This window comes from Ahaetulla prasina, chromosome 1, assembly GCF_028640845.1.
Source record: "Ahaetulla prasina isolate Xishuangbanna chromosome 1, ASM2864084v1, whole genome shotgun sequence".
Taxonomy (NCBI): domain Eukaryota; kingdom Metazoa; phylum Chordata; class Lepidosauria; order Squamata; family Colubridae; genus Ahaetulla; species Ahaetulla prasina.
In genome coordinates this window covers 69,406,501-69,434,479 of record NC_080539.1, presented here as the reverse complement: position 1 = coordinate 69,434,479, position 27,979 = coordinate 69,406,501, and the positions used below count along the sequence as shown (strand labels likewise).

The window sequence follows — 27,979 nt, the reverse complement described above, 5'->3', positions numbered from 1 at the left end:
GTTGTAAACATCTGTTTCATGTTTACTTAACAGCTCTGTCTTTCCTCAAAGTGACTGATTCCAACTCTAAAACCACTGGCCTTTATAGCTGGAGAAAGCTGGTATTTCAAAAAATGAATGCAATATTTTTGGTATAAGGGCAATCTTCAAATACTTAGATAGGGGGTAATTATTAATTTTATCATTACCTCTATTTTTGGACAGGGGAGCTTTAGGAAAATGGTTTATCTCGTAGATCTATTCCAAGGGAAGAAACCTACCAAATTTCAGAAAAATGCTAAAGAATTATGAAAAATGAAGTTGATGCCAATATGTTATATTAACATTCCTCTACGTTTGAGAATGCAGTATCAAAAGTAGACCCTTCCTCTTTTCCCAGCCTAGAGTTTTCCTCACATAAAGAGCATAACAAGAAATGTATTAATTTTTGCAGATACAGTGGCTCAATTCATATTTCATGTTAGATATGAATTCAGTTTAAATTAACCTAAAGTATCTCATTTCATTTTAGACCTTTGCCACATATATCTAAAATAGCTTAATTCTATTTGATTCCTATTGAATCCCTATAGGAAAGATTAGCCAATGGTTTTGTATTTCACATACAATTCTATTTTTCTACAATAGTGGCTTTTTTGGATCCAGATGCATTCTCTCTTTCTGCTTATGGTTATGTTTGTTTGTTAATAATTTCCAAGATTAAATCATTTATTTATTTAAGTATATACTATAAATGATTTTATTAGTCACTGAAATAAAGGTTTGAAAGTTACCAAATTTTAAGCCAATGTACATAAGATTTCTTTTGAAGAAATATGATCTAACTCAGCTGGTTATTACCAATATGCAATGGATGACAGTACAGCATGAAACTGGAAATCTAATAAATATAATCATGTTCTTCTGAGAATTGGAAGAGGTATGTGTTTCAGTTATTTAACATTCATTTGGTTAAACTGGCAAATTTTTCAACTAATCTCCATCAGAAATGGTTATGGATTAGAAGAAAGAGTATAGAAAAATAGAAAGTGACAGTCTGGAAACAGGAGCCCATCAACCATATTATTTCTATTCCATGTATACAGGGATAGGTTCAATTTCTAAATTGTGACTGGTATAATTAGAAACTACAATGTTTTCTTTTAAAAAGATTCAATTAATGACACATCAGACAAAAAAATAACAAACACCTACAATCCCCCAAGAACACCTTGTTAAAACAAACTGAAATAAACATTTGCAACATTACAGTATTCTATGTTTAAAAGTTTATAAGTTTGAGCCTGGCTATACTAATGACAGAGATACTAATACGATTTTGCTAAGGCTCTAGAGATAAATATTCCTCAAAATATATACCTAATTCACTTGTATAATACCTTCAGAGACTAAACATCTTTAAGTGAAAATCTAATATTTGAAACACGGTTAACTGATTTGGGCCCCAAAGTAGATCCCACCATTAAACATTTGTAGGATTAAGGAAGTACTGATAGAAGTGTTTAAAATAAACCTACTATTTTAAACATGACTCAAAAGTAATAAAAATAAGAGCCTATCAACCCCACATGATCATTGTAGAAGAGACACCTTGGACTGGCTTTCTGTAATTTGAGCAATTGTGGGCTCATTTGCTATTACTTGGATGCCACAAAAGCAAGCATATTAAATCTAAAATCACTGAAATACATTTAAAATACATTTTAAGCATCTGATACATGTTATTAATTTTAATTGAACTACTTGTAAAGGGGGAGTTAGGAAGCTATGAGCATGCAAATCTCTATAAAAGAAATAGACCAAGTATTAATATTTCCTAAGATTTTTTTCACAACTTTTTACTTTCATTTGGTCCATCACAGAAGGTTTTTGGTTCTGCAATATCATCCTTTCAAGGTGGATAAGATCAAGAAACATATTACAAGAATTGCTGGAACAATACTGTTGTCAAGTATAACATATGTTTTGAAGACCTGCCAGAATTTCTCTCTTCCTCCCATCCCCACTCCCACTGTCCAATATCAAGGTAGGCTTATTTTGAATCTCTTTCTCATGGTCCCTCCTTTCCTAGGTGTGAGCTATCATTTACTTTCTTCTTTATTATCTTTTAACAATTCTGCTAACGGTTCCGTCCTTCATCAATATTATCTCTACAATCCTCTACATACAATGCTTTTGGCATGATACTTTCAAATAGTAATGTTTATGACAAAAGTAACATGTATTATCAAATTTAAGTTTCCAAGTAAAGAACTCCACTTAAATATATGGAAAAGAAATGTATTTAAATAGTTATTGCCTTCATTTGATTTCTATTCTGCCTTTCATTCAAGAGCTCAGAGTGAAACACTTGGTGTTCCCTCCTATTTTTCCACAAATAAATCTGTAAAGTAAGTTGGGCTGACAGACAGTGACTTCCCCCAAAATAATCAGGTGAGTTTCTGTAGCTGAAGATAGACTTTCATATCCTGTTCCAATATCTTACCCATCATGCCACTGACTCTATTTTATTTTATTTGAATTGTAGATAAACATTCCTTTAGTTAAGAAGAAGTGTTACACTTTTCTTTTATGCCCAAGTAAATACCAAATATTCATGCAGATAGTAACATAGAAAAAGAGGTGCTGTGCTTTCTGTTTCCCTTTAAACAATTTTAAATGTATATAACTTTAATGGAAGGGGCAGCTGCAATCTGTCCCTTTTGTGCTTAAATGTTTTAAAAAGATATCTTACAATAGAAATTTGATAAAAATAGGTTTTTGATGCAGATTCGTATCATGTTCATAACTATTTTAATCCCATAGTTCTGACACTTTACTTTGCAAAAATTTAAAAGGAGAAAGGAAAACAAACTTAAAACTTGCTAAAATAAAACCCTATAATCATGCAAAGTGGCATTCAAAAAAAGGCATTATTTTCTTCCTCCACTATGCTGTAAATAGATTCTACAAACTTCTATGTTAAACCACCTATACTAATAAGAATAAGGATGTGATGCATGTTTGTCTGTTATAAAATTTCACCAGTTCACCATGTCAACCAAGAGATATAAAAAGATCAGGAATGATGATTCCTTCCAGTATATCACGGTTCCTCAACCATAGTCATAGCCTAGAATTAACATAATGCAGGCAGCTTCTTAGTAGTTCCCAAAGCAAAAATATATTTTATTTCCATTCAGAAACACAATACTCTATAATACTCTAACTTCTTTTTCTTCCACATTTCATAAAACTTATTATTAATGTGAGATTTGTTCCTTCAGCCCAAGACTGCATATGCATTGAAGCTATGTATGCTTTGAAAATTATTTCAAAGAAACAAGTTTGAAAAAGAGTGCAAATTGTATATTTTTTTGGCTCAGAAGGAAGCCTGAAAAAAAGATGGTTTGCTGTAATGAGTATCAGAGAATTGCTAGGCTCACATGAGATCTGAATGATTACTTCAGGATTATCCCATTTGTAATATATTTTGAGACAGATCATCAGACCAAATTCACAGCCAAAGCTAAAGTATGGGAAATTCCAGTGGGAGGAAAAAAAAAAAGAGAATGGATGGACTAGACCAAGGATGTCCAAACTTGGCCCTTTGAAGAGTGATGGACTTCAACTCCCAGAATTCCCCAGCCAGCAACTTGCTCATATTTATAGCTCATGCTGGCTGGAGAATTCTGGGAGTTGAAGTCCACCACTCTTCAAGGGGCCAAGTTTGGACACCCCTGGACTAGACCATGCAAGGGAGCTGTGATGGGTGTGGCCTGCATGTGAAGCATCTGGCCTGTGGGCTGCCAGTTTGACATGCAAGGGTGTCAAACTGGCAGCCCGCAGGCCAGATGCTTCACATGCAGGCCACACCCATCACAGCTCCGCAAAGGCAAAAAAGTCACGATGTATCACATGACACAATCGAGTTTGACACCTGTGGACTAGAGATTTAGTAGCAAGCTTTGTTTGAATACCATTGCATGAGATGGAGGGCTGGCAAACTAGTCTTCTTCCTTCAGTTTGACTCTGTGATAAATATAATTATAGACCAAGATATGATTAAGAAACCAGTATAATCAGACATTGAGAACTAATCTATGGCTATATATTTATAGTATACCTATGTCCAGTGTTTCCCCTTTAAGGTGCTATTTAATGTAATATAATAAATGTGCAACAACAAGTCTATTTAGAATATATGAGACAAAGTAATCTAAGTCAGGTTACAAATGTATTGTTTTATATACTGTGTAAACATAATGTGAAATTATGTCTTATTTCAGAAAAAATTGCAGTGGAAAACAACAGAAGCACTAAGAGATCTAAAATTAGAAATTTGACAGTTTTCCCCAATTTTTCACTATTCAGGTAGCCTTTTTTCAAGGGCCTTTTTTCAGGCAGCCACTGTGTTAGAAACCTCTTTGTCTGCCAGTTAAATCACCCAGCAACCTATTATACTAGCAAAAAGCACCTACTTATCCAGAATCAACATGCTACAGCTGCACTTAATCGAGCCACAAAACAAGCTCAAGAGGATGGAAAATGTGATATGCTTCACCACAGCTGAATGGCTGGGACAATGAACAAAGAATAATGAGAAATAACTGTTCTTTGTGGGAGAAGGCAACAAAGAATGACACATTTTCTCCTACACAAGCATGCATAATAAAAGCAAAAAATTCATGCATTATCTGAATATCCAAATATATGCTCCAACAGATATTAAATCTCCTTTGATTCATCATATAGTTTGCTTGACATTCATAAGTGGTTTGCTTTTGTCTTTATTCTATGATTTTTGTTTTTCTTTTTTTCCCCAATTTTGCCTAGCTTGGTGTACCTCCCATTTAAGTCCTAAGCAAACCATTGTAATTTTCAAGCCTAGGTCAGCCAAGTGCTGCCACCTGCTGACATTCAATAGATATGTTTGATAATGTGCCATGAATCGATGTGAACTCTTAGTAACCACATATAAACATCTTCTCCAGGATGGTCTCCAACTTGCCCTTTCAGAGCTCCCAATGATGCATCCATTGCCCCTATAATCAAGTCCATGTACCTTGCAGCTGGGTGTCTTCTATTTACTTCCTCCTTTTCTATATCTTTAGAATTCTCAAGAAAGGTAAGTCTTCACATAATGGGTCTGAAATAAGGTAATTTGAGCCTGGATATTTTTGATTCAACTGGGTCTACCACACGAGACTTTGGCATTTTTCTTGACTGCTATTTTCTTTACTGTTAACAATTAATCCTAAAAGGCACAGGCTCTCCACCACGTCAATATTTTTATTGTCAGTTCTGGTTACTTTACCTGCTATTAGTTTGATTTTATTTATGTTTAATTTCAGTCCCACTACTTTTCATCGTGCTCCTTGAATTTCATTTCCAGACCTTCCAAATCCTTTGTATTTTTAGCTATTAAAATACTGTCCCCACTATTTTTACTCCTTTCCCAATCTGGAAACAGTCTGTTTCAGCATGTTTACTACAGATTGTGGTTTCCTATTTTGTGTGCAGATTTTGCACAAGAACAGTGCAATGTTCTAAGATTCCCATTTTCCTAAGCACAACTCCTCTGTTATATAGCTTGACGTGATTAACACAATTTAATGTCATTCTATAATCAATGAAGTACATATAGATTTATTTTTTTGCATTGTTTGGCCTTTTCAATTGGCCAGTACGCATCAACAATAATGACTCATATTCTGGCCTTTTCTAAAGCCAGCTTGAACATTTAGCACCTCTCTTTCCACATAGGATTCTAATTTGTGTAGGATGATCCTAAGCATTATTTTGCTAGTATATGAGATTTTGGATATTCTACAATTGTTTCCACGGTCTCTTAAATTCTCCAGTTTTGTTGGCATAGTTAGATTATAACAATTACCGATCATGAGTCCATTGCTTGCCAGAGGACTAATATAACTTCATCTTCTAGTACTAGAAGGTCTTATAAATAGGAATTCTAGTCAAAAATCAGAAGTTATTTGTTGATAACAAATAAAATGTGTTAGTTTAAAAAGGTACTTCCAGTTCTTTCCAATTTTTGTAAATAGGGAATAACATGGATGTTAACATTCTGTACTGTAGAAAATTACAGTATACTCATTTCATCTGTGTTTGATCAACTCTGAATCTATTATTATCTATTTATTAGCATCCTTTAGCATACCAATTCAAGGTTGGAACCTCCTGAGTTTGGAGATCTTTTGGAAGATTTTCTGTTTCCATTTTCAATATCTTTACAGATGTCATGACAATACTGCTTCTTGTTTTTTCTAACAGCTCTCTAAAAATTCTTCTAAGATATCTCTCTTGGTTTGATTTCTCTTCTAGACAACATTCATCATTTGTTCTGATATCTATTTTTTTCTGCTTCTTGTTCTTTGGCAATCTTTTTTCATATTTTTCCTTAATAATTAAAAAAAATCATTCCACAGTTCCTCTGGTTCTCTATTTAACAAAGTTCAGAACTTCAAAATAATTTCCAATGTTCTCTTTGAAAATTGTGGTTATATGTTCAAAATCATATCATGGAAACTGGTTAGTTCTGTCCTCTCACTTTGACTTTGACTCTCATTTTGACAATCTTGACTTGCAATGTGAACATTAGGAGTTGGTAAGCTTTTTGTAAGCTGTCCCATAGACATTCCCTTGTTACATCTTTACTATTACAACTGACCTATTCTAGCCTCCTTGTACCAACAATATATTCAATTTGATTTCTATACTCCATCTGGTCATATCAGGTACATGGATATTGTTTGGCTTCTTTGAAGTACTGTAGTGTCTGCAATAAATAAATCATTGGATTGGCGAAAACTGATTCTTCATGTTCTGCTTCATTTCTATTTCGATAGAGATACAGATAGATAAATAGATAGATAGATAGATAGATAGATAGATAGATAGATAGATAGATCGATCGAGACCGCCTTCTGCCGCCGATTGCCTCCCAACGACCTGTGCGCTCCCACAGAGTGGGCCTCCTCAGGGTGCCGTCGACCAAACAATGTAGGTTGGCGGCCCCCAGGGGGAGGGCCTTCTCTGTGGCGGCACCAGCCCTGTGGAACGAGCTTCCTCCGGGATTACGACAACTCCCCGACCTCCAGACGTGAACTGAAGACTCTATTATTTCAGCGCGCTGGACTAGCCTAAGATAAAATGTTTTAGCAAATTTTAATGGGGTTTTTATTGGTTTTTACTGTTTTAGTGATCAGGCCATGATAATATTTAGTTTTAACTGGGTTTTAATGCTTATTTATTATATTGTTTTAATATGCCTGTGAACCGCCCTGAGTCCTATGGGAGATGGTGCGGTATATAAGTTTGATTAATAAATAAATAAATAAAATAAATAAAAGATAAATATACAGATAGATATATCTCCATGTTAAGAACAATATTCTTAGGACTTTCAAAGTAATAGCAATATTAGTCCACTAAATAGCAATTAGATTAATAACACCCCCCCAAAAAATCCAGAAATATAAATGCAGTGCGATTATGCCTTTGTCACCCAAAATTTGCTGCACTAAATTTATAAATCAAAATATAAAATCATATTTTTATACAAGTTTTTATTTTAGTTTTGGTTATTGGGTAATTCCAATGAGCGCCAATAATACATATAATTTTACCCACAATAATACTACAAAAGTGGAAAAAATCACATGCAACTACATTTTCCTCACTGAACAAAATGCTTAAGTTCTGTTTCAAAGTTATAAAAATACGTATTTGACATCTCAGTGAGTTGTGATTGGTCGAGTTCATGTGACAAAACCCACTTCTGATCCTTGGATATGAGTTTGGAGAATGTAACAATTTACTAATACTAAAGTAGAAACTGGTGGTCAACTTTTTCAAAAGCACATTGAAAAACAACATAGAACTATAACATTGGACAAAGCCTATAATGTCTCAGGAGAAAAGATAGGGCCGTGGTGGCGCAGTGATTAGAATGCAGTACTGCAGGCTACTTCTGCTGATTCCTGGCTGGCAGTAAAATGGCTGTCGGTAAAATGAGGACTCAGATTGTGGGGACAATATGCTGACTCTGTAAACTGCTTAGAGAGCATTGTGAAGCCGTATATAAGTCTAAGTGCAATTGCTATTGCTATTTTTGGTATCTAGTAAACCCTTTTAAATGTGACTAGTATAATAAGGGAAGAAAGAAATTGTCTATGTGATCTCTGGGCAGTTTTAAGAAAATGATTTTAGATGGTCTGACCTCTGATTAGTAATGTAGATATAAAGTTGATTGGTGAAACTTCAAAAAACGTAAATAGAAGATTTATTAAGGAATTTATGGGGAATTAACCACGGGGGACTAGACTTCACTCAAATACTCTTCTGAATGCGTCGAATTTGACCTTTTTTTTCTAACAGATTTTGTGCAAATGAATAATTGAATTTAGGAAGAATAAGGAAGATTTATTATATTAGATTATAATATGTGAAATTTAATATGTTTAAAAATGTACCTGACCAATAATTTGTTCAAAATGATTTTTTTATTATGTTTATAAAAAATAAAAAAAAATTGGGGAAAAAAATGTGACTAGTAAAATTTAAGTGGTCTAAAATAGGCAGTAAATTAAAAGTAAATCAATAATTAGAACCCTCCAAAAAGAAGGTCTAGCCATTTTTTGTGGGGTAAAAAAGAAAATAAGACCTGGCCTTCTTTTTGGAGAAACACGGTAGTGAGAAATAACTAACTCAGAAAGTCTAAACAGAAACAGTAAATTCAGTGGGATTTAACTCCCAACCAGAGTAAACTGCAACTTTAAACATTAAAACAAACTATATATTATAACAATAGAGAAAAAAGTTCAAAGAAATACAAAAAGGGGAAAAAATGAACACATTATGCCAGCAATGTAGATCTATAATTAATGTCATATATGTTTCTTCTTTTATTGTTCTGCTATTGCTGTGGATTTATTTTGTTGTAATTTGCTTTCCATGTAATCATACAACAAATAGCTTTGGAATGCTACTGAGAAACTTCACTGATATTTCTGCTTTGTCATTTTCCTGGAAATAGATCAGCAAAGCTCCTCCTTCCCTTACTGATACTTTTTTTTCTTCAGGAATATGTTCAGTTGATGAGCTGCCAAATTAATAATGAATCTGTTTTTGTAATCTTAAAACCCTCATGAGGAACTACACAATACCAAAATAGCAACTATTAATTTTAACGAGGAATTTTGGCATATTTGAATATAAATAAAAACAGCCAAAATGTATTATTAGCAAACAGCACTACAATATGAAGGCATTGTAAATAACATATTTTGAAATTATGTTATTTTAAAATAGTACTAACAAAACGTTGTTGAGATAACAAGATATGTTGCAATAAAACTGAAATTACTAACAAGTGAACACATCCTGCAATTTTATTATTAAAAAAGAACCGAAGTTTGGAAACAAGTAATATAACTTCAGAAGTATGGACTAGCTGTTGCAACATTGTTCTTATAAAGTATGTGTTCTTTCTGAACGATCACTCATGTTTACTGCATCTCCAAAGAGAGTAAAAAGTCATATTTGGAAGAATCAGATATAAGAGGATCCTTGCATTCTCAAATATGAATACTAATAAAGGAGAATATTAATAGCTCAGGGTTGAAATGAGAAGTCCTTGGTGCTTTTTGAGCTTGGTTATTTTCTTGCAGACATTTCATTACCCAAACCAAATAACATCATCAATGGGTTATGAAATGTTTGCAAGGGAACAACCAAGCTCAGAAAGTACCAAGGATCCCTCAATATGAACACAGAACAAAATAAAGAATTTAACTGAAAAATAAAAATGGTTTCAAATGATATTTGAGCTAACCATTTATATGATTCTTACTGAGCCTAAAACACCTAAAAAGGGTGTTCTGTATACCCTTTACTCAATCCACAGGAAAACAGAAGAAAATGCTCTCCATATCCACAACTAGCTTGACTTCTTATTGCAATAAAAATTGCTTATGCTTCAAGAAACATGTAATTTGCACAGGATAAAAAGATTGGGCAGCAATGTTTATCAAAGTGCACTTGCAAATGACTGTGCTGTACAAAACACTATCAGAAGCATATTCCAGTGATTTCTATCTCCTTCATTTGACAAAATATATATCATAGGAACAGAAAGTATCCAAATGTCATAGAATGAAATGGGATTTCTGTCTCTAGGCATTCAAAGCTCTTCAGAGAAGGCCATGGTCTTTGAATTGTTATCTGTTGATATAAAAAGCAAAAGTCATAAAATTCATTTTAGTTCTATCCTAATGGTATCAGTGTTATTTGAAATGCAATTTGCATACTTCTTAATTAAGATTATACTAAATATAAATTTATCAGAATAGTTTTGAATTACATCCAAATGTATTCAGTTTATTTATACTGACATTTTTTTACTTCCTAGACTGAGAAGAATAATGTGTTTAGATTGCTTTCCCTAATTTGGGCATCTTCTAGTTTTATGAATTGAAATTCTCAGAATTCTGTGGCAAAATGACCATTGCTGTCCATTCTGAGACTTGAAGTCCACACATCTACAGGGTACCCAAATCAAGCAAAGATGTTCTGGACCAAAAAGGCTCTATCTTTGTATGATAAAATTACCTGATATTTGAATAAGCAAAGAGGTGAAGGAGCATATATAGATAATCTGTCATCAAAAAAGTTATAATTAATGTGCCTATTTATACTTTATACTGCTTTTTTCAGGTTTCCTCAAGATGCTCTCAAGAGCAACTACCAGGTAGCAAGCAATAAACTCATTTAAGCAGTTTAAATGTTAGATTAACAGGTTTGAAGACTAAGTATTACTGCAAATTTGAGAACAGCATGTCTCCAAATGAGTTGCAGATGAACAATGGCAGGAGAGAAGTATCTTCTGCCCATAAGCAGCATAGAGACATCTAGTTAGCCACAATGAAAAATAAAAATACGGTGAACCTTGAACTGATGTTCTTATAAGATAGAGAATGGAGAGAACAAAAGAATATAAGAAGATTAATCTTTATTTCATTGACTATAGGAAATCCTGGCTGTATCCTGCTATATGCAGTTAGATTGTGCCATAAAAAGAGTAAATTAAAGCTAATGAATGTACTAGAACACCTGAAAATTTTTCAGTGCCATTGTAACTTTGAACAGTGCCATTGTCACTTAATGAATTGTTGTAAATTGAGATCTACCATACATATTATACGAATGGCAATATGGAAAGAGATAACAGCTATAATCAAAACTGCAAATCCAAAGACTAAAAATTTGAGAAAATAGGCTGTAGGAAAAGTGAAAGGAAAAGAGATGGAGATCTTACAGAAAAGTTCTAAGGTCTGCAAGATGTACCAGTTGTTCCATCCTGGATCAAACAATGCCCAGGATGTATAAACCTATAAAGCTTATCAAAGTACAAAAAAGACATTATAAAATATTATAAGAAATTATGTATATCAACAGACCAAAGTCCATCTTGTACGTAATCTTATACCTGATCAAAACTAGCTACAAACTCTGTAAGTTAAACATATTTTCCTTTTTTTATCTCAAAATATGTATTCAAGGGAATACTGTCTGAAAATGAAAAGTAAGCATAATGGATTGGTATACTTACTTTCTATTAATTGCACATTGTGTGAAGACACATTTCCCTTTAATTGTAAATGTGATTTGCAAATGTGAATTTTATCTTTTTTCACATTTCCAGTATATAAATCTAATATTTTCAAAAACTTTTTTGCATACAGAATTTACAACACTAAACCACACTTTTTGAAGTCAATCTTGACTCTTAATAACTCTTGACAAATACATGTAGATTTCTTAGCAATATTTTCAGAAGTTTAATATTTCTTCTTCCTAGAGCTGAGAGAGTGACTGGCCCAAAATTTCCCAGCCAGCTTTGTGCACAATCTCTACTACACCAAACTGGCTCTTATGTTCATACTATCATGTACTACAATACACTATACGAACATGTTTTCCCAAAAATAAGACCCTGTCTTATATTTTTTTGAACCCTGAAATAAGTGCTTGGCTTTATTGCCATGCACTCAAAAGCCCGATTGGGCTTATTGTCAGGGGATGTATTATTTTAGGAGAAACAAGGTATATTGTAGTTTGTTTCACTTGTAATCTTGCTGTATTCAATTTAGACTCTATCAGGTTATTGATTGTTATTTTTAACAAAATGCATATCATTTTGAATCTCATCCGCCCTTTGTTATCAAATATTTACCAAAAAAAAGAACAAGAGAAACTATTCAATAAACTCTATCATCCAATTTAAAAAAAAAATTATCACAAACTGGTTTTGAGAATCAACCTTACCATTCTGCAACTGGCTTGGCAATAGTTTCAAAAATGTCATCTTGTTTTGACTCTTGATCAAACACTTTCTGAAATCTGCAAATTATAAATAATTGGTCATGCAAAATCTTAAAACAATATTTGATTCATTTCCTTTTTTTAATTTAAAAGTAAATCAATGTTTACTGCTTACATCATTGCTTTACATAATCCTGAACAATTTTCTCCTGTAGCTTTTTCCACACTATGTTACTGTGCTACTGAATCCACAAAGGACTTTAAACACTACTGCTTACAAAATGTGTACAATAAAATATTGTGATAAAATGTTACTGCTTAGAAAAAGCAAACTGTACTTTACTACTGTCATGGGGATCAACATTTCCAAAGGCCCACACATGAGCATGTTTAAGAAACACTAAAATAAAACAGAATATATAAACAGTGCAAACTATTTTCAGTTTTCTTCTCTGGAAGAGAAAAGCAACTATCAAGGAACTTACTTTAACGGCCGTCTCCAGGAGAGCGTTCTACCAGGTTCGCCTGGTGCGCCAGTTGCGCCCCTTTCTGGACCGGGAGGCCCTATGCACGGTCACTCACGCCCTCGTGACGTCTCGCCTGGATTACTGCAACGCTCTCTACATGGGGCTCCCCTTGAAGGGCATCCGGAGGCTACAGTTAGTCCAGAATGCGGCTGCGCGGGTGATAGATGGAGCCCTCGTGGCTCCCGTGATAACACCCATCCTGCGCAGGCTGCACTGGCTACCTGTGGCCTTCCGGTGCGCTTCAAGGTTTTGGTGACCACCTTTAAAGCGCCCATGGCATAGGGCCGGGTTATCTGGGACCGCCTACTGCGACCAGATACCTCTCACCGACCGTGCGCTCTCACAGGAGGGACTCCTCAGGGTGCCGTCAGCTAGGCAGTGTTGCCTGGCGACGCCCAGGGAAGGGCCTTCTCTGTGGGGCTCCGCCTCTGGAACGAGCTCCCCAGGACTCCGCCAACTTCCGGACCTTCAACCTTCCGTCATGAGCTCAAGACACATTTATTCATCTGTGCAGGACTGGCTTAGATTTTAAATTTTATAGGGGTTTTAAATTGATTTTAATATTTATATTTTTATTTTTAATGATAGGGCATTGGAATAAGTTTTTTAAAGATTATTTTAATTTTGTGTATCGATGTTTTATATGCCTGTGAACCGCCCTGAGTCCTTTGGGAGATAGGGCGGTATATAAATTTAAATAATAAATGAAAAATAAATAAATAAATAAATGTCAAATACTTTAAAAGTCTTGTACCTTATTTCCATAATCTAACATCAATAGATTGATATTTTAGCATCTCTATAAATACTTCTTAATACATGTTTAACACTCTCTGCTCTCCCACCATTAAAAGAATCTATTTGGTTCAAGTGCAAATGACTTAAAAGCATTCTGTTGATCCACTACAGTGGACAAAAGAGTCCTGTGCTACATTAAAGACTAACTGATTTTATTTAATCACTAGGCACCTGTAGCTCCAACTCCACTTCACTAAAAATGCTGAAAAAGAATTTTTTATTTAGTTGGGAAGTGAGAGAGAAGAGGGAAAGAGGAATAGATTATGATGCTTATATTACAATTTGGGCCACCAATATGACGTTCACAGAACGTTTTTCTTTCCGTGTAAAACAAATGAAAATAAAATCAAAATTAATTTTCTTTTCTAGGAGGAAAGAATGAGACATATATCTTTTCTTTCCTGCCATAGAACCAAGTGAAAATAATTCTTCTCCTCCCCCATTTCACTACTATTGTAACTGAAAATAATTCAATTTTCACTGACAATAGTAGTGAAATGGGGGAGGAGGATGATATGAAGAAAACTAAATATACAAGTATCACTGTGGGATGGAGATATGTGAGCTGCGCAGAAACAACCATATGCAGGGCATTCAATTAGAAATTGCCTTCCTTCACTCAGAAATTGTTATATTCAACACCATGGAACTATGTGGTTTAGGTCAAGGACCGCTTCCTTTGAAATTTAATATCCCCCCTCCTTGTATGGTATGGGTCCTGCTAGTCTTCAGAAAACTGCTGAAAATTTATTACTTTTTTCAAGCCAGGAAAGCTGGGCTATGATTCCAAATATTGAGTAGATTTTGATTCTTTTTTATTATGACGGTCTGTTTAGTATTATTATAATTCACTCTCTGTGTGTGTGTGTGTGTGTGTGTGTGTGTGTAAAAGTAATGTACTTCTGTTTGCTTTTCATCCCAATTACCTAATAGGGAATTATAAGTCATCCATATTTTTATCGCCAAAATGCATACATACATACATACATACAAAAAGTTATGCACTAGCTGATTAGAAGTTCATTTCTAAGCTACTAATATTGATGCCTCATACTTTAAAAATCAGTATTTAATATTAACAAAACAGACTTCTGCTTGTTCAGTGAAACATGCTCTTCCTCTTGTTTAACTCATCTTCCTTACTCCTAAATTTTCTCTGAATGTTTTCTATCTCCTCCTCCTCTGTGAGGGAGTGAAATTGGGGTTGTCTGCTCTTTTCAAAAGTAATTGTACCCAGGCAGAAAGCTTCCCCCTCCCCCCTCAGGCATTCATCCATTTCCCATTCCCTCAGAACTGTACTCATAGGCATTCAAGCTGGTCTTCCAGCTGCCTGGCTAACTATGCCACACCCTGGTATTTTCACATACACATTGAAGTCCAGAGGCAGCCTCGCCCCACCCAATTTTTTGAGCTTACAAAAGCAAATGTTAAGGCAGAGTGGGAGAGGGGTGTGTGTAGCAGGAAAGGTGAATGCTGGGAAGCAGAGATTGGCAGCTATTATAGGAAGGCAAAAAGACTTATCCTGGTGGGATTCCTGCCTGAGTTTTGCTGGGAGCCCAGTAGCAACTAGAAAAGGAACAACCACACTGAAACCACACTTCATCCCAACTGGTGCAAAAATGTTTGGAGAAAGGCAAAAACTGTATGTTATTTTGTAAAGACTTTGACACTTTAGTTTGAATTAAGTATAGTAAGAGAGTATTAAAGGACTATTACAGACATAGTTATGTGGCAACAACACCTTGCAAAACCCAAAAGGGTGGAGTTGACCTAGAGAATAATAAATAGCCTGTTGTTGGGGAAGGTGATTGATGCAATCAAATATTTTGTACAGATTTGCTATGCTGTGGTGCCTCCAGTCCTTGGACATCAAAGAACTTCACACCCTCTCCAAGAGAATTCTGGGAAGGAAAGCAGCATAATAAAGAAAAAATATGTTCCAACAGTAATTTCCATACCACTGTTAGATGTACAAAGCGGGCTACAAATAATAAACACATTTCATATCCAAATCCATCAAGTTTATTTTCCAATAAAGGTACATTGGATTGGACATTAAAAGATAGCTTTTCACAATCTTTTCTGTTTTTTCAAAGCCATAAGCACCATAATGTTGCTTCATCATCATCATCATCATCATCATCAAAGGGATAATAATACTGATACTGAATTGGAAGAAAAAACAAGAGCAATCTGAATGTAGTTAATTTAAGAAAAAAGTTTTAAAATGCTGTAACAGTAATCTTATAAAGGAACTTTATGATATCTATTAACAAATATGTTAAAAGTTTGTTGTTAGGTATGTAGCACTATTTGGAACATATTTATAGGTAGGCAACATAATCAGAAGCATGTCCTGTAAGAAAACATTTGAAGAAAGAAATCTTCAGAAAAGTCAAATAGGATGATAGCCATTGACAAATATCAGAAGCAGAGTTCTGGAGAAACAGTAGCAAAAATTTTGAGTAGTTCAAAGAACCGGTAAATACCACCTCTGACTAGCCCCACCCCCATCTATTTTCTGCCTCCCGAGTCCCAGCTGATCGGGAAGAAATGGGGATTTTGCAGTAACCTTTCCCTGGAGTGGGGAGGGAATGGAGATTTTACATTACTGAGCAAACTTTGTTTACAGGTGATCTTTGATTTACAACTGAAACGGAGTCCATAATTTTAGTTGTAAGTTATATAAAGCACATCAGCATGTGACCATGTCCAATTTTATGGCCTTTTTCGCATTGGTTATTAACTGAACACCATAGACATAAAGCAAATGCTACAGTTGTTAAGCAAACAGCTGTGCATGCAAACCATTGCCCAAATTGTGATCATGGTGGAGGATGGGTGGGATGGGCATTGGAATTTCAAATCTGGATCGTAAGTCCTATTTTTGGAGTCCAGCCATAAATTGAAGACTACTTGTAGTGATTTTATTCTATTTTATTCATTCAGAAGTGGAAATGTGAATTAATTGATTTTCCTGTAATAAACAACATAAATATGTAATATTCACTAACTTTTTATGTAAAATGGTTTGGTGGAATATTAACTTTGTACTTAGAGTGAAATTTAAACTACATAACACTTTAAGGTTTTCGAAATGTAAAACAATTTTAAACATTCATAAATAAAAACAGTAAGAGTCATTTGAAATGAGATGGGTGGCAAATAAATAAATAAATTTAATAAATAAATTAAACAAAAAGTTGGAACAATATGATAAAATGATTACACATTTTATAATACTGTGAAAACAACCAAAATATTAAACTTACTTAAACTTATAGCTTTCTCGTTTGTTATTGACAAATCCATCTGACAAATCTCGTGGTACAATAATCTCCAGACCAAATGCTGATGTCTCAATTTCATCAATTGAATATATCTACAAAATACATTTGAAAATATTTCTATTAATTAATGTAAACATTCAATGATTTAGCCTTATGATTAGATAGGATAATTTTTAATAGGAATAAATATGCAAGCAATTCTCATAACATGTGTACAAGAGATCTAACTCAAAATAATGCCCAAAATATGGGAATGAGTTAAATGCATACTATTCCATATAAGTTACAGTAAAATAGCTAATTTGACATTTGCTAGAAGTAATCACTGCGTTTCAGGAGTATATAGTTTTGAGTAACTATGAATAAGATTCTAACTTTTATTTTATTTAGACAGTTTAGTTTAAGTAGCAATTTTGAATGTAAGGATGAAGAAAAGTTAAATAACCAAGCTGCCTACCGATCGAAGTTATGGCAACCAAAATAATTCCATTTCATCACACTTCAGAATCCCAGCCATAGGTTCACTGCAGCAAAATGAGTACAGAATCTATGCCACTTTAAAGTATTTCTAATTTGATGACCTTCAGTACTTGTTATGTACTTAAGTCCTATGTCCCCCCACCTTTTCAGATAATAAACAATAATAAAACTGGTGGAAAAGATGGAATAATTATAAATATGGAGATGTTATTTCCTCTTATCATTTTACAAATAAATTGAAAGACTAAATAACAAAAGCCTCATCTCCAAACGTACTTTGTTATAATTGTTAGGATCTTATTTAATGAAATGCTTTATAACCCTTTATCAAAATTCTTTATGAAAAAACAATGGCTACCAACCTGCCTTCCGTTGAGGACCAGTATACTGCACGAGTCAAAATGAGGGCTGTGAAAATATTTACAGACCCCTCACATCCAGGACATAAATTGTTTCAACTCCTACCCTCAAAACAACGCTATAGAGCACTGCACACCAGAACAATTAGACACGAGAACAGTTTTTCCCCTAACGCCATCACTCTGCTAAACAAATAATTCCCCAACACTGTCAAACTATATACTAAATCTGCACTACTATTAATCTTCTCATCGTTCCCATCACCCATCTCCTTCCACTTATGACTGCATGACTGTAACTTTGTTGCTTGTATCCTTTTGATTTATATTGATATTGATTGGTTCCTGATTGCTTATTTGTACCCTATGATTATCATTAACTGTTGTACCTTAGAATTCTTGATGATCTTTTCTTTTATGTACACTGAGAGCACATGTACCAAGACAAATTTTCTGTGTATCCAATTACACTTGGCCAATAAAAAAAAATCTATTCTATTCTATTCTATTCTATTCTATTCTATTCTATTCTATTCTATTCTATTCTATTCTATTCTATTCTATTCCATTCTATTCCATTCCATTCCACTCTAAGATTCGAGTTTTAGAATACCAAGACGAAAATGGTTAACATTTTCATGTTTGGCCTCTCAACATTTAGACAGTTTCTAAATAAATAACCTCTTTCACTTTCAGTTGTGAAATGATTGTTGCACTTACTCTATTGTCGGTTTTAGCTGTTTTTTAAAAAAATTAGTATTATTTATAGAGTTTGTTCATGTTGTTAACCTCCCTGAGAACTCACCAGAGTAGAAAGAAGGATTAAAAACAAATAATTAAATTAACATGGACATTTTAGCTTGCCTGCAGCCCAGTTTCAAATTTAGCCATTTAGTTTTTCCAAAGCAGCCAGATCCTCGTATTCATGGGGAAGAGCTACAACCAAGTCCTGTGTAGTGTCCGGTTTACTCTCTCCACTCCATCCTCCACAAAAAGTTTTCCCTCATCTGACCCATCAACCTTCGGGCAAGGTGCACTCTACTCAAATGCTGTATTTCTCAACCTTGGACATTTTGACCTGCAGATTTCACCTTAGGCCATGCTGGCTGGAAAATTCTGGCAGATGAAGTCCTCACATCTTAAACATGCCAAGCTTAAGTGACCCTTGCTCTGCTCCCCACCCAATCTCTCTGTTTTTTTCAATATTTCGGAATGTCAATGGAGATTCTCACTCATCCTGGTCATGGCTTTTAAAGCAGGGGTCTCCAACCTTGGCAACTTTAACCTCCAACCTTGGCAGCTTTGCTGGCTGAGGGATTCTGGGAGTTGAAGTCCACAAGTCTTAAAGTTGCCAAGGTTGGAGACTCCTGCTTTAAAAGCACTTTTGGGACAATATTTCCGAGCTTCTGGCCTGGCCTGGCTGTCACCCCCTGTTTTCTGCCCAACACCGTGTCCGGCCCAGCCTGATGTGTTCTGTGCTTCACCTACCCCGGGGGTCTGCCTCTTGCCCAAAGGTTTCACCCGGCCATAAATCTGGATCGTCTGCTTCACCATCTCCGCGAATCAAGTTCTTCGTGGTCAAGAAACAAGCGAGCGAGCACAAGGCCGGCCCTAACAACGGTAACCAACGAACACTACCCGTCGTGCCTTGCGGCACAGCGCACGGTTGGGGAAACGCCCCCCCGCCCCCAAATCGCGCAGGTGAGAGCTGAGCGTCCTCAGTTAATTAGTTTGAATACTAAGTAGTGAGGGGGGAAAAATCTGCCGCTTTTGCGGTTTTTTTCGTTACTTAAAGAAACGTTTCGCTCTTTTTTTTCCCCTTTGGGTTACAAACAGCATGTCTTGTCATGGAGGGTGGGCGTCATTTTTTAAAAAAATAATAATAATCGATGGACTATTTAAACGGAAAAGTAATCCCGTTTAATCATGATGGCTCCTAGGTAATGGAGTTGGAGGATTTTGGCTCAGGAGGGTGGTCGGAAGACGATCTAATCTGAGCCCCAAGCTCAGAAGTGGCCTCTGAAAAGAGCCTGTCTGAGCTTCAAATAATATCCTTATTCCATAGGGATTAAAAGAAATAGGGGCGTTTCGTACTGATTTAAGGAACTATGTACTCCAACTGTATAGGTGGGAAATCTTATCTATTCTACTTTCAGGATGATTGCTTATGCCTTGCATATAGCTTCCTTATAGATTTATGGAATAAATCAAAATCGCTTTGGTTCACCAGACCTACCTCTAATACACCAGACCTACCTCTAATATTTTGTATTGCGTCATTTCATTATCTTTTTCCTACTTAATGTCTTTTTTTATTGTTACTGTGAGGAGCATGTTGATTTCTTTTCAGGGTTTTTTTTCCACTGACTCAAAGAGCTAATGTTTATTATATGCAGTTACTTCACCCACGTCTTGTGTTTAGTGGTTTTGTGCAACATTAAATATATTCTTCAAAAATGCCCTCTATGTAGCAGGTTGGGCATTTTAAAATGAGACTTGTCTTTTTAACATGAAACATACACATTTTATGTAAAAGTTGAATTGCTCAAATCCCAAATTTGCTAGGAGAGTAGTAACCTTTTGTCTCCATAATTTGTACCAGAACAAAAAATGCAAGTCAGAATAACAGTTGTATCTAAATAAGTTTTAATATCAGTAATTAGATTTATAACATTGCATTTATTTCATATATGGAAAGTGCCACATGCTTATATGTTGTATTTTAATATAATACAATAGGTTGAGCCAGGTTTGGTAGTGGTTAAGATATCAGGAGAGTGTGGCAGAGTGTGAGGTCTAGGCCTACATTAGGCACAAAGGCAACTGGGCGACTTTGGACCAGTCACTTTCTCTCAGCCGTGGGAAGAAGGCAATGGCAAACTATTTCCCAAAAACTTTGCCAAGAAAACTGGCCCAGGCAATTGCCAGGAGTTGACACTGATTTGAGAATGCAAAAGATAAAGGGGGAAAAAAAAGAGATAGATGATAAAAATCCTCACTTCTGATCCAGGTGCATATTAAAATTATTTTTTAAACTTGTACGCCACTCCTCTCGTCAAAGGCGACTCTAATGGCTTACATTAGACAGTGTATAAAATACAGTATAAAACATTAAAACAATAATGAAAATAAAAGTAAGCAGGAGAGAGTATTCAATTTTGAATTAATCCATTTGACTGCAAGGATGTCACACTGGAAAATTGCTTCATTGTTTTATAGTATTTTACAGAAAAATACCTACTGTACTTTGATATATTTTTTTTAGTGCCTCAAATATTTTTCTGAAGAGGTATCCTTTATCTGGCCCTGGAAGGAAATCCTTTATTAGCTCATAATCACATAATGTAATGGCCCTTGTTTTAATCTACAAGAGTTTTAATCTGATAATTCTGCCATGATGGTGTTGTACAGCTGGATAGGATATTTAAAAAACATTGAATCTTAAGCTCTCTTTATTAAAAACATTTTTAATATTTTAAAATATTCTATTAGGAAATTTTATCCCATCTTTCTGTATTAAGAACCATTAGTCTTTAATTTCAAACTAGAATCTGCTTTCCTTTCTTTTATCAAAGTTCAAAATATGTATGGAAAATGCCAAACAGATAGCAGAAATACTTATATGTAAGAATATACAGTATATTTTTGGAGAGATTTTTTTTTTTAAATTCCAAGTTAAAATTGATTCTGGACGTGATCATTTATGTGTTTGTGTAGTTTTGTTGTTAGCAATTTGCCCTTTATTATTCCAAAATTTAATTTAGAATTTACTCTAAAAACTGGTCTCTCATAATTTACTAATGGATATAACATATTTCTTGGTCCATAAAAGGAATGGTTATTCTCTATCAACAAAATGTGGAGGATTACTAGTCTCAAATGTGCAAATAAAGGGCTATGAGAATATTAGGGCAACTTTTAAAAAAAACAAATTTGCTAATTTTAGAAAATTTTAATTAAAAAAACCCAATAAATGAAATATTCAGCTATTTGTTCTTTTCTACAAATAACTTTATTGTGTTGTGCTTTTAAACATAGGTTTCTTTATATTAAATTGCTACTATAACAGAGATGGGATTCAAATCCCGGTGCTACTGGTTCGCTATCGGTAGCCCACGGGCACGCTTTGTGAGCGTGTTGCATTTCTGCTTGTGCGCAGAGCGTTTTTTACGAAGTCTGGGTGGGTGGGCAGAGCCTGCTGCCGCCGCTGCCACTACCGGTTCCCTTGAACTGGGGCGAACTGGTAGAAACCCACCCCTGTACTATAACCAATAGTCACTAATTGGTCACTACATTGTGAGTGTATTCATTATTTCAAAGAAGACTAAAAAAGCTAGTGCAGTAGTTTTTTACAATTTGTCACAGCAAGCATTAGCTGTGAAGCAATGCTAAGAAACTGAGAAATCTGGCATTCAATTTCAAGGATGACCATAAGTTCTATAGAGTAAATGTGTTCTAAAAATATACATTACTTGTTCTTCATAATCACAGTGTTCTCACTCATTAGCCATTGTAGCTTTCTTTTTTTGGGGAAGAGGAGCAGGATCGCACATGGTAATCTGAATGTAGACATTGCATAAATCTATGATTTACGTAAAAGTACTGTTAACATTCATAAGTCTCCATATGGCATATATTAAACCATAATTCATCTCCAATGCATATAAAACTAATGAAGACTGGCTTGAAGGCTTATTGTCTTTGTGTGCAATTCCCAAGTCTACTCAGCTTGCTTTTTCCTGGGCGGCTTGCCATATTCCCCTTTGCCCTCTGTTGTTGATATTGTTTGGAGTCAAAACTTAGAACTATCCACGGTTCACAAAGGAATCATATAAACTGTTGTGATCCTAATGGGCAGCAAATGCAAGCATAAGCTATCAAGCTGCAAAGGAATAAACAGGAAAAAAATCAGGAAAAGAATTTAGGAGATTGTTAACAATTCTTCCTTCATAAAAGAATTATGATTCTACAAAGGCTTCTTGTATATTCTGGCATGAAAACTTTCTTATAATAATTTTACATGTAGTAAATGGTATTTAACGAACTGAAAAGGCTGTGGGGAGTACAATAAAGTTTAGAGCATACTATGAAAAGGCTAATAAATTCCCATCAGTATGTACATTTTCTGATAGTATCTACAAATGAAAATATTTGTCAATTCTAATTTTATTGCACTTTTCATTTTTCCAATGTAAGCTTGTTGCCTTCTCCTGTTTCTATGTACATTTGCAATTTTTAAAAATGCACATTATATAAATTTGACATTTCTAATATATTGTAAAGCAATTTATAGATGCACTGTAAGCAATTATCTCTTATGTCTATCTGCACTTTTTGAGTTGTAAACTAATAACAACTGCATGTATTAACATACAATTGTGTATTGAATTAGAATGTGTATATATAGGAAAAAATATATTTAAAAAATGAACTGAATGACTAGATTCACATAATGTGCTAAGCCTTGATGTATTTAACCTTAAATACAGTAACTGTAACATGCAAAGTCAAAACTAAGCCAACAATTATGTGACAATACAATGTAAGAATCCAGCCAATGACAGCATTATACAGCAGATTTGGACCCTAAAATATGCCAAGATTTCAACTGTTACACCCTTCCTCTACAAATGGACCCCAAAGTAAGAATATAACATATCTCATTCCAAAAGGTCATAGATATTTAATAGATATTAAAACAAAAGCCCAAATTATATAATTGAATCTGTTGAAGCCACTATTATGAGGTAATTTCAGTTTGGTCAAGGCTATTCAGAGCACATTAACGTGCCAAAAAACATTTCCATTAGTTTATTAATTATACCTCATAGGAATTAACATTGAAATTTCTTTTAAAATATAGATTAATCTCAATGTAATAGTCCTTTTGATAACATTAATGTCCCCCCTCCAAACCTGTGGGAGCTTTAACCATCCAGTTATGAAATAGCTTGTTTCCTGCTGAGCAGCAGAAAGTAGGAAGAAAAAGTGAAGGAAGGGAGCGCCATTTTGATCTGCCTCATTTTCAAGGCTGAGTCCAGTTATTTTGCTTTGTGGGCAAGGAAAAACGGCATGACTCCATCGCAAATGAAAAATACAAACGATGGGTTATTTTTCTTTATCATAACTGAGGATAGCAGGATGGCTTGGGTAAACATATTTTACACTTCAATACAGTTAAATCCATGAGAGACAGCAGACGTAAATGGTATGAGGGAGGTGATGGCTGATTTTATTGTTACTATTGCTACTAAAGATTTGCTCCCTAAGGCAGTCATCTCATTTTTCCTAATAGTAGAGCCAGTCCTACTTATTTTCATTATTGGATTCTCTAAAATAGATAAATTATCTGCTGCATAGCTGCTTTTAGTTCTACAAATCAGAGATTGCTTGCTTCTTTTCAGGTGTGTGATTGGTCACATAGCCAGATGTTTAGATTGGATATGGCATTTTTCTCCACTTATTGAGTCCACTATTGAGAGATGTTGTTTAATAGTATTAAGGTATTATGTCAAGATGAAAATAAAGCTGGCTCTTGCAATTGATTGATGGTGATTTTGCCAATGCCAATGGTGTTCAAGTGGTGCTCCAGTTGTTTTGGGATTGCACCTATTACTTTTGGTGCTATTTTTGCTCTTTTGTTGCCATAGACTTTTACTTCTATTTGCAGGTCTTTGTAGTTGTGATTTTCTCCTGTTCCTTCTCTTCTTTTTTTCTGTCTCCAGATATTGCAATGTCAACTATCTAGACCAGGGATGTCCAAACTTGGCCCCTTGAAGAGTGGTGGATTTCAACTCCCAGAATTCCCCAGCCAGCAACTTGCTCATATTTATAGCTCATGCTGGTTGGGGAATTCTGGGAGTTGAAGTCCACCACTCTTCAAGGGGCCAAGTTTGGACACCCCTGATCTAGACTATTTTGTCTTATTGACATTTGTTAAATCAGGGGTGTAAGGTGGCAGGTGCTTGTCCTTTTGAATTCTGAAGTCCCAAAGCATGTTAGTCTCTTCATTTTCTGTTACTTTACCTATTTATGGCCTCATCAATTCTTGCTTGCAGGGAACTGACTTTTCTTGCAACTCTTCCAAGGCACTATTGTTGCTACTTTGTCATGTTGTTTGTAGTCAGTCTGCATGATTTTTTACAGCAGCTAACTAGGTGGTCTGCTGTGTCTTCAATTCCTTTGCAGAGGCAGCATTTGCTTTACAACTCTAATGTGTTACGACTGAAATTGTGGGATTAATCATGGTCATAAATCAAAGACTACCTTAGTCCAGCCTTTGGCTGGGTGACTTTGGGCCAGCAGATTTCTCTCAGCTCAACTCATCTCAAAGGGTTGTTGTGGGAAAAATAGGAGGAGGAAAGAGTTTTAGGTGTGTTCACTACCTTGTTATTCATAAAAATAAAGGTGGGATTTAAAATAATCTAAAAATATTAAGGCTAAAACCAGTGATGCTTCAATCTTTGGTGTGAATCCAATCATCAGGTTCCCTTGTGATTGTCCGTTTAGGCACAGAAATAACAGTCTTCAGACCATGAATTAACTTTCAGTGATGGTTCTCTAAAGCCTTTCCAAGTTCCAAGCCTAGCAACAGCCCAATGTGAGAAATGGGAATAAGTTCAATTTTTGGATTGTTTTTTACATAAGAACTGAGCAAAATGGTTAATTCCTTATAAATGTATGAAAAAATTAAAGTTATAGAGTCTTATGAATGGAACAAATAATCAGACTGGGAAGTAATAAAATAAGTTTGTCCAGACAGTCAGAGGGATTTGAATATTGAATTCTTAAACATCTGGGTGCTGAATTCTGATTCCCTGTCTTTGCTTTTCACAGCCCCATGGTAAAGTAAACATAACTTGATCCCCACAGTGTTGTAAATATTGAACTTGGCTGGTATAGATGGGCTTGGCTGACAGGTTTATTTTTTACTTACTAGAAAAAATATGAAGTTCTTTATAAATGTAATGGAAAGTGTATTTATATTAAAAAAATAAGACAGCAAAGTGACAGATTTTACATCACTAATTTTGACCCCCTTGTTGGTTGACAATTATTTTACAGCTAGATACTTTCTGGGAATTAAGCATGGTCTGATAACATTTGTCAAGATGAACTAGGATGATAATGCAAATGTTGTGGTTTCCATGTTCATCATTGTTGTGGGATACAAAATAAAAGCATGTAATTGGTTCAAACCTCATGTGGGGCATTGGTCCAAGATATGCAAAAGTTGTTCTGATGTTGAACAATTTCATATGAATCAGCCATCTGGCCAGAGCTTTATCCAAGTCATAGCAATAAATCTCTCTAGTTCAGCCAGCACTCAGGAGTAGTAGTGGCAATATTAGTAGTAGTGGTAGAACTGATAGTAGTGGAAAAAGCAAGAACAAAGCTTAGACATATAAGTTGCTTTTACTATAAACAAACGAAGCTCTAATAACAAAGATTATCACCTACAACAAGATATATAGTAACCATAATCTACTATGGGTTTAAATCTCCTGGGTTTAAATTTTCCTGGGTTTAAATCCTCCCTTTTTTCTCACTTTTACCATAGTAAATTTCACTACTTATTTGTTGACTTTTGATGTGGAGCATACCTGTTTTAATAATAATTCTGTCTGGTATTAACCTCTTTGCTCCCAGTCTTGGCAAATTAGCAGAGCCAAAACAAAAGTCTATAGAGAGAAATTAATCCTAATAAGAATAATTTATTGATTATTATTTAAATTTAAATTATTTTAATAATTTAAATTATTATTAAATAAATTAAATTTAAATCAGAATAATTTTATTCTGATTAGCCATTAGGCTAATCAGAATAAAAATAAAAAAGACTGTGTATTACAAAATAGAGTAAAAATGCAGAACTATACAACAAAATGAGTCCTTCGGGAGAAGGGTGGTATAAAAATCCAATTAAATAAATAAATAAATAAATAAATAAATAAAAATGAAAATCAAATTGTCACCCCTACAATTTACCCTGATCTGATCTATATATACAATTCTCAATTGTAATGTTTTGTTCAGATAAAGAGCTGTATTCTATGTACTATTTTGGTGCTAATCACATGTGAAATATTTTGTTTTAATGTAAGGAACCCATAAGCCATTCATCTATTCTAATGTATGATCCAAGATCTCTCTTATATCATTGACATTCAAATAATGCATGTGCTGTATTTTCTATCTATCTCTAGCTCTTCCTTATGTTTGTCATAAGGAATTTGGTTAAAATTTTCCATATTTAACCATTGTGCCCAGCTGCTTAAAACTCACTCAAGTAAATACCCCCCCCCCAAGAACCTTGGATATGTTTGTATTTTAAATATTTTGCAATTTGGGTGATGACCAATGGCTCATCCATTTCATTGTGGCAACCTTATTGAAGGTAGCTATATCTCTGTGACCTTCTATGTCCAAAATTATTTGTGCACTTTTAAAAAAAATATTTTTCCAGAGACAGATGGGCAGGAAACAGGGAGACCACACATCTCTTGATATGGTTTGTGAGTTGTACAATCCAAGAGGTCTATAGTTCGGGTTTTAGTATGTTCTATCAGACCCAATATGGGGGGCTGTTGTAGCATTGATTTTATAACTTTGTGCCCTGTTTTTAGACGTAATATAAATTCTCAATTTGTCTCTAATTGCAGCAGCTGAGATTCTTTTATCCACACCTCAAATACTTCTCACATGCTTTTATTGCATTTGCTTTAGTAATGACATGTGTTTTAAGCTCCAAACTTTAGCTGTTCCATATAAGAGCGTAAGGATAGCTTTAACTTTGCATACCTTAATACTTGGGGCTAAGAAATCTAGATAAAAGGTATTTATTAATTTCAACAATAAAATTCATATGTGAATGAGCTCATTTGATATTGAGAAGCCAAAATCCAGTCTCAGAGAAGTCTATTCCAAATAAGGAAAAGTGTTGACTTGCTCTATTGATTCAATATTTAATAGTCATTTATAACCGTGATTTTCTGTGAATGGTTTGATGACTTTTGATGACTTCTTTTATGAAAACCATGATCTTTGACCTTGATTTATTAATAATCAGAGACTTATTGTGTTAAAAGGAGTGAAGAGGTTTTAAAAGGCAACCCAACCTTTGAATATAATAATATATATATCATAGCAGGCTTTTGCAAATTTACTTTATTAAACATTTGTATTCTAATGTTCTGCTAGT

At 34.6% G+C, this 27,979-nt stretch overlaps 1 protein-coding gene across 1 annotated transcript in view; it reads right to left on the bottom strand.

Moving 5' to 3' along the window:
- The window catches only part of KIF6 (kinesin family member 6), a 138,041-nt gene extending 118,643 nt beyond the window's left edge, over positions 1-19,398 (bottom strand). Inside the window, exons 1-3 of the mRNA XM_058166959.1 lie at positions 19,267-19,398; positions 16,922-17,031; positions 12,328-12,402 (exon numbers count right to left, since the gene is read on the bottom strand). Coding sequence (XP_058022942.1) covers positions 12,328-12,402; positions 16,922-17,031; positions 19,267-19,332 — 251 coding nt within the window. The 5' untranslated portion in view covers positions 19,333-19,398. The remainder of the gene's footprint in view (positions 1-12,327; positions 12,403-16,921; positions 17,032-19,266) is intronic.
- Positions 19,399-27,979: the final 8,581 nt, after the last annotated feature.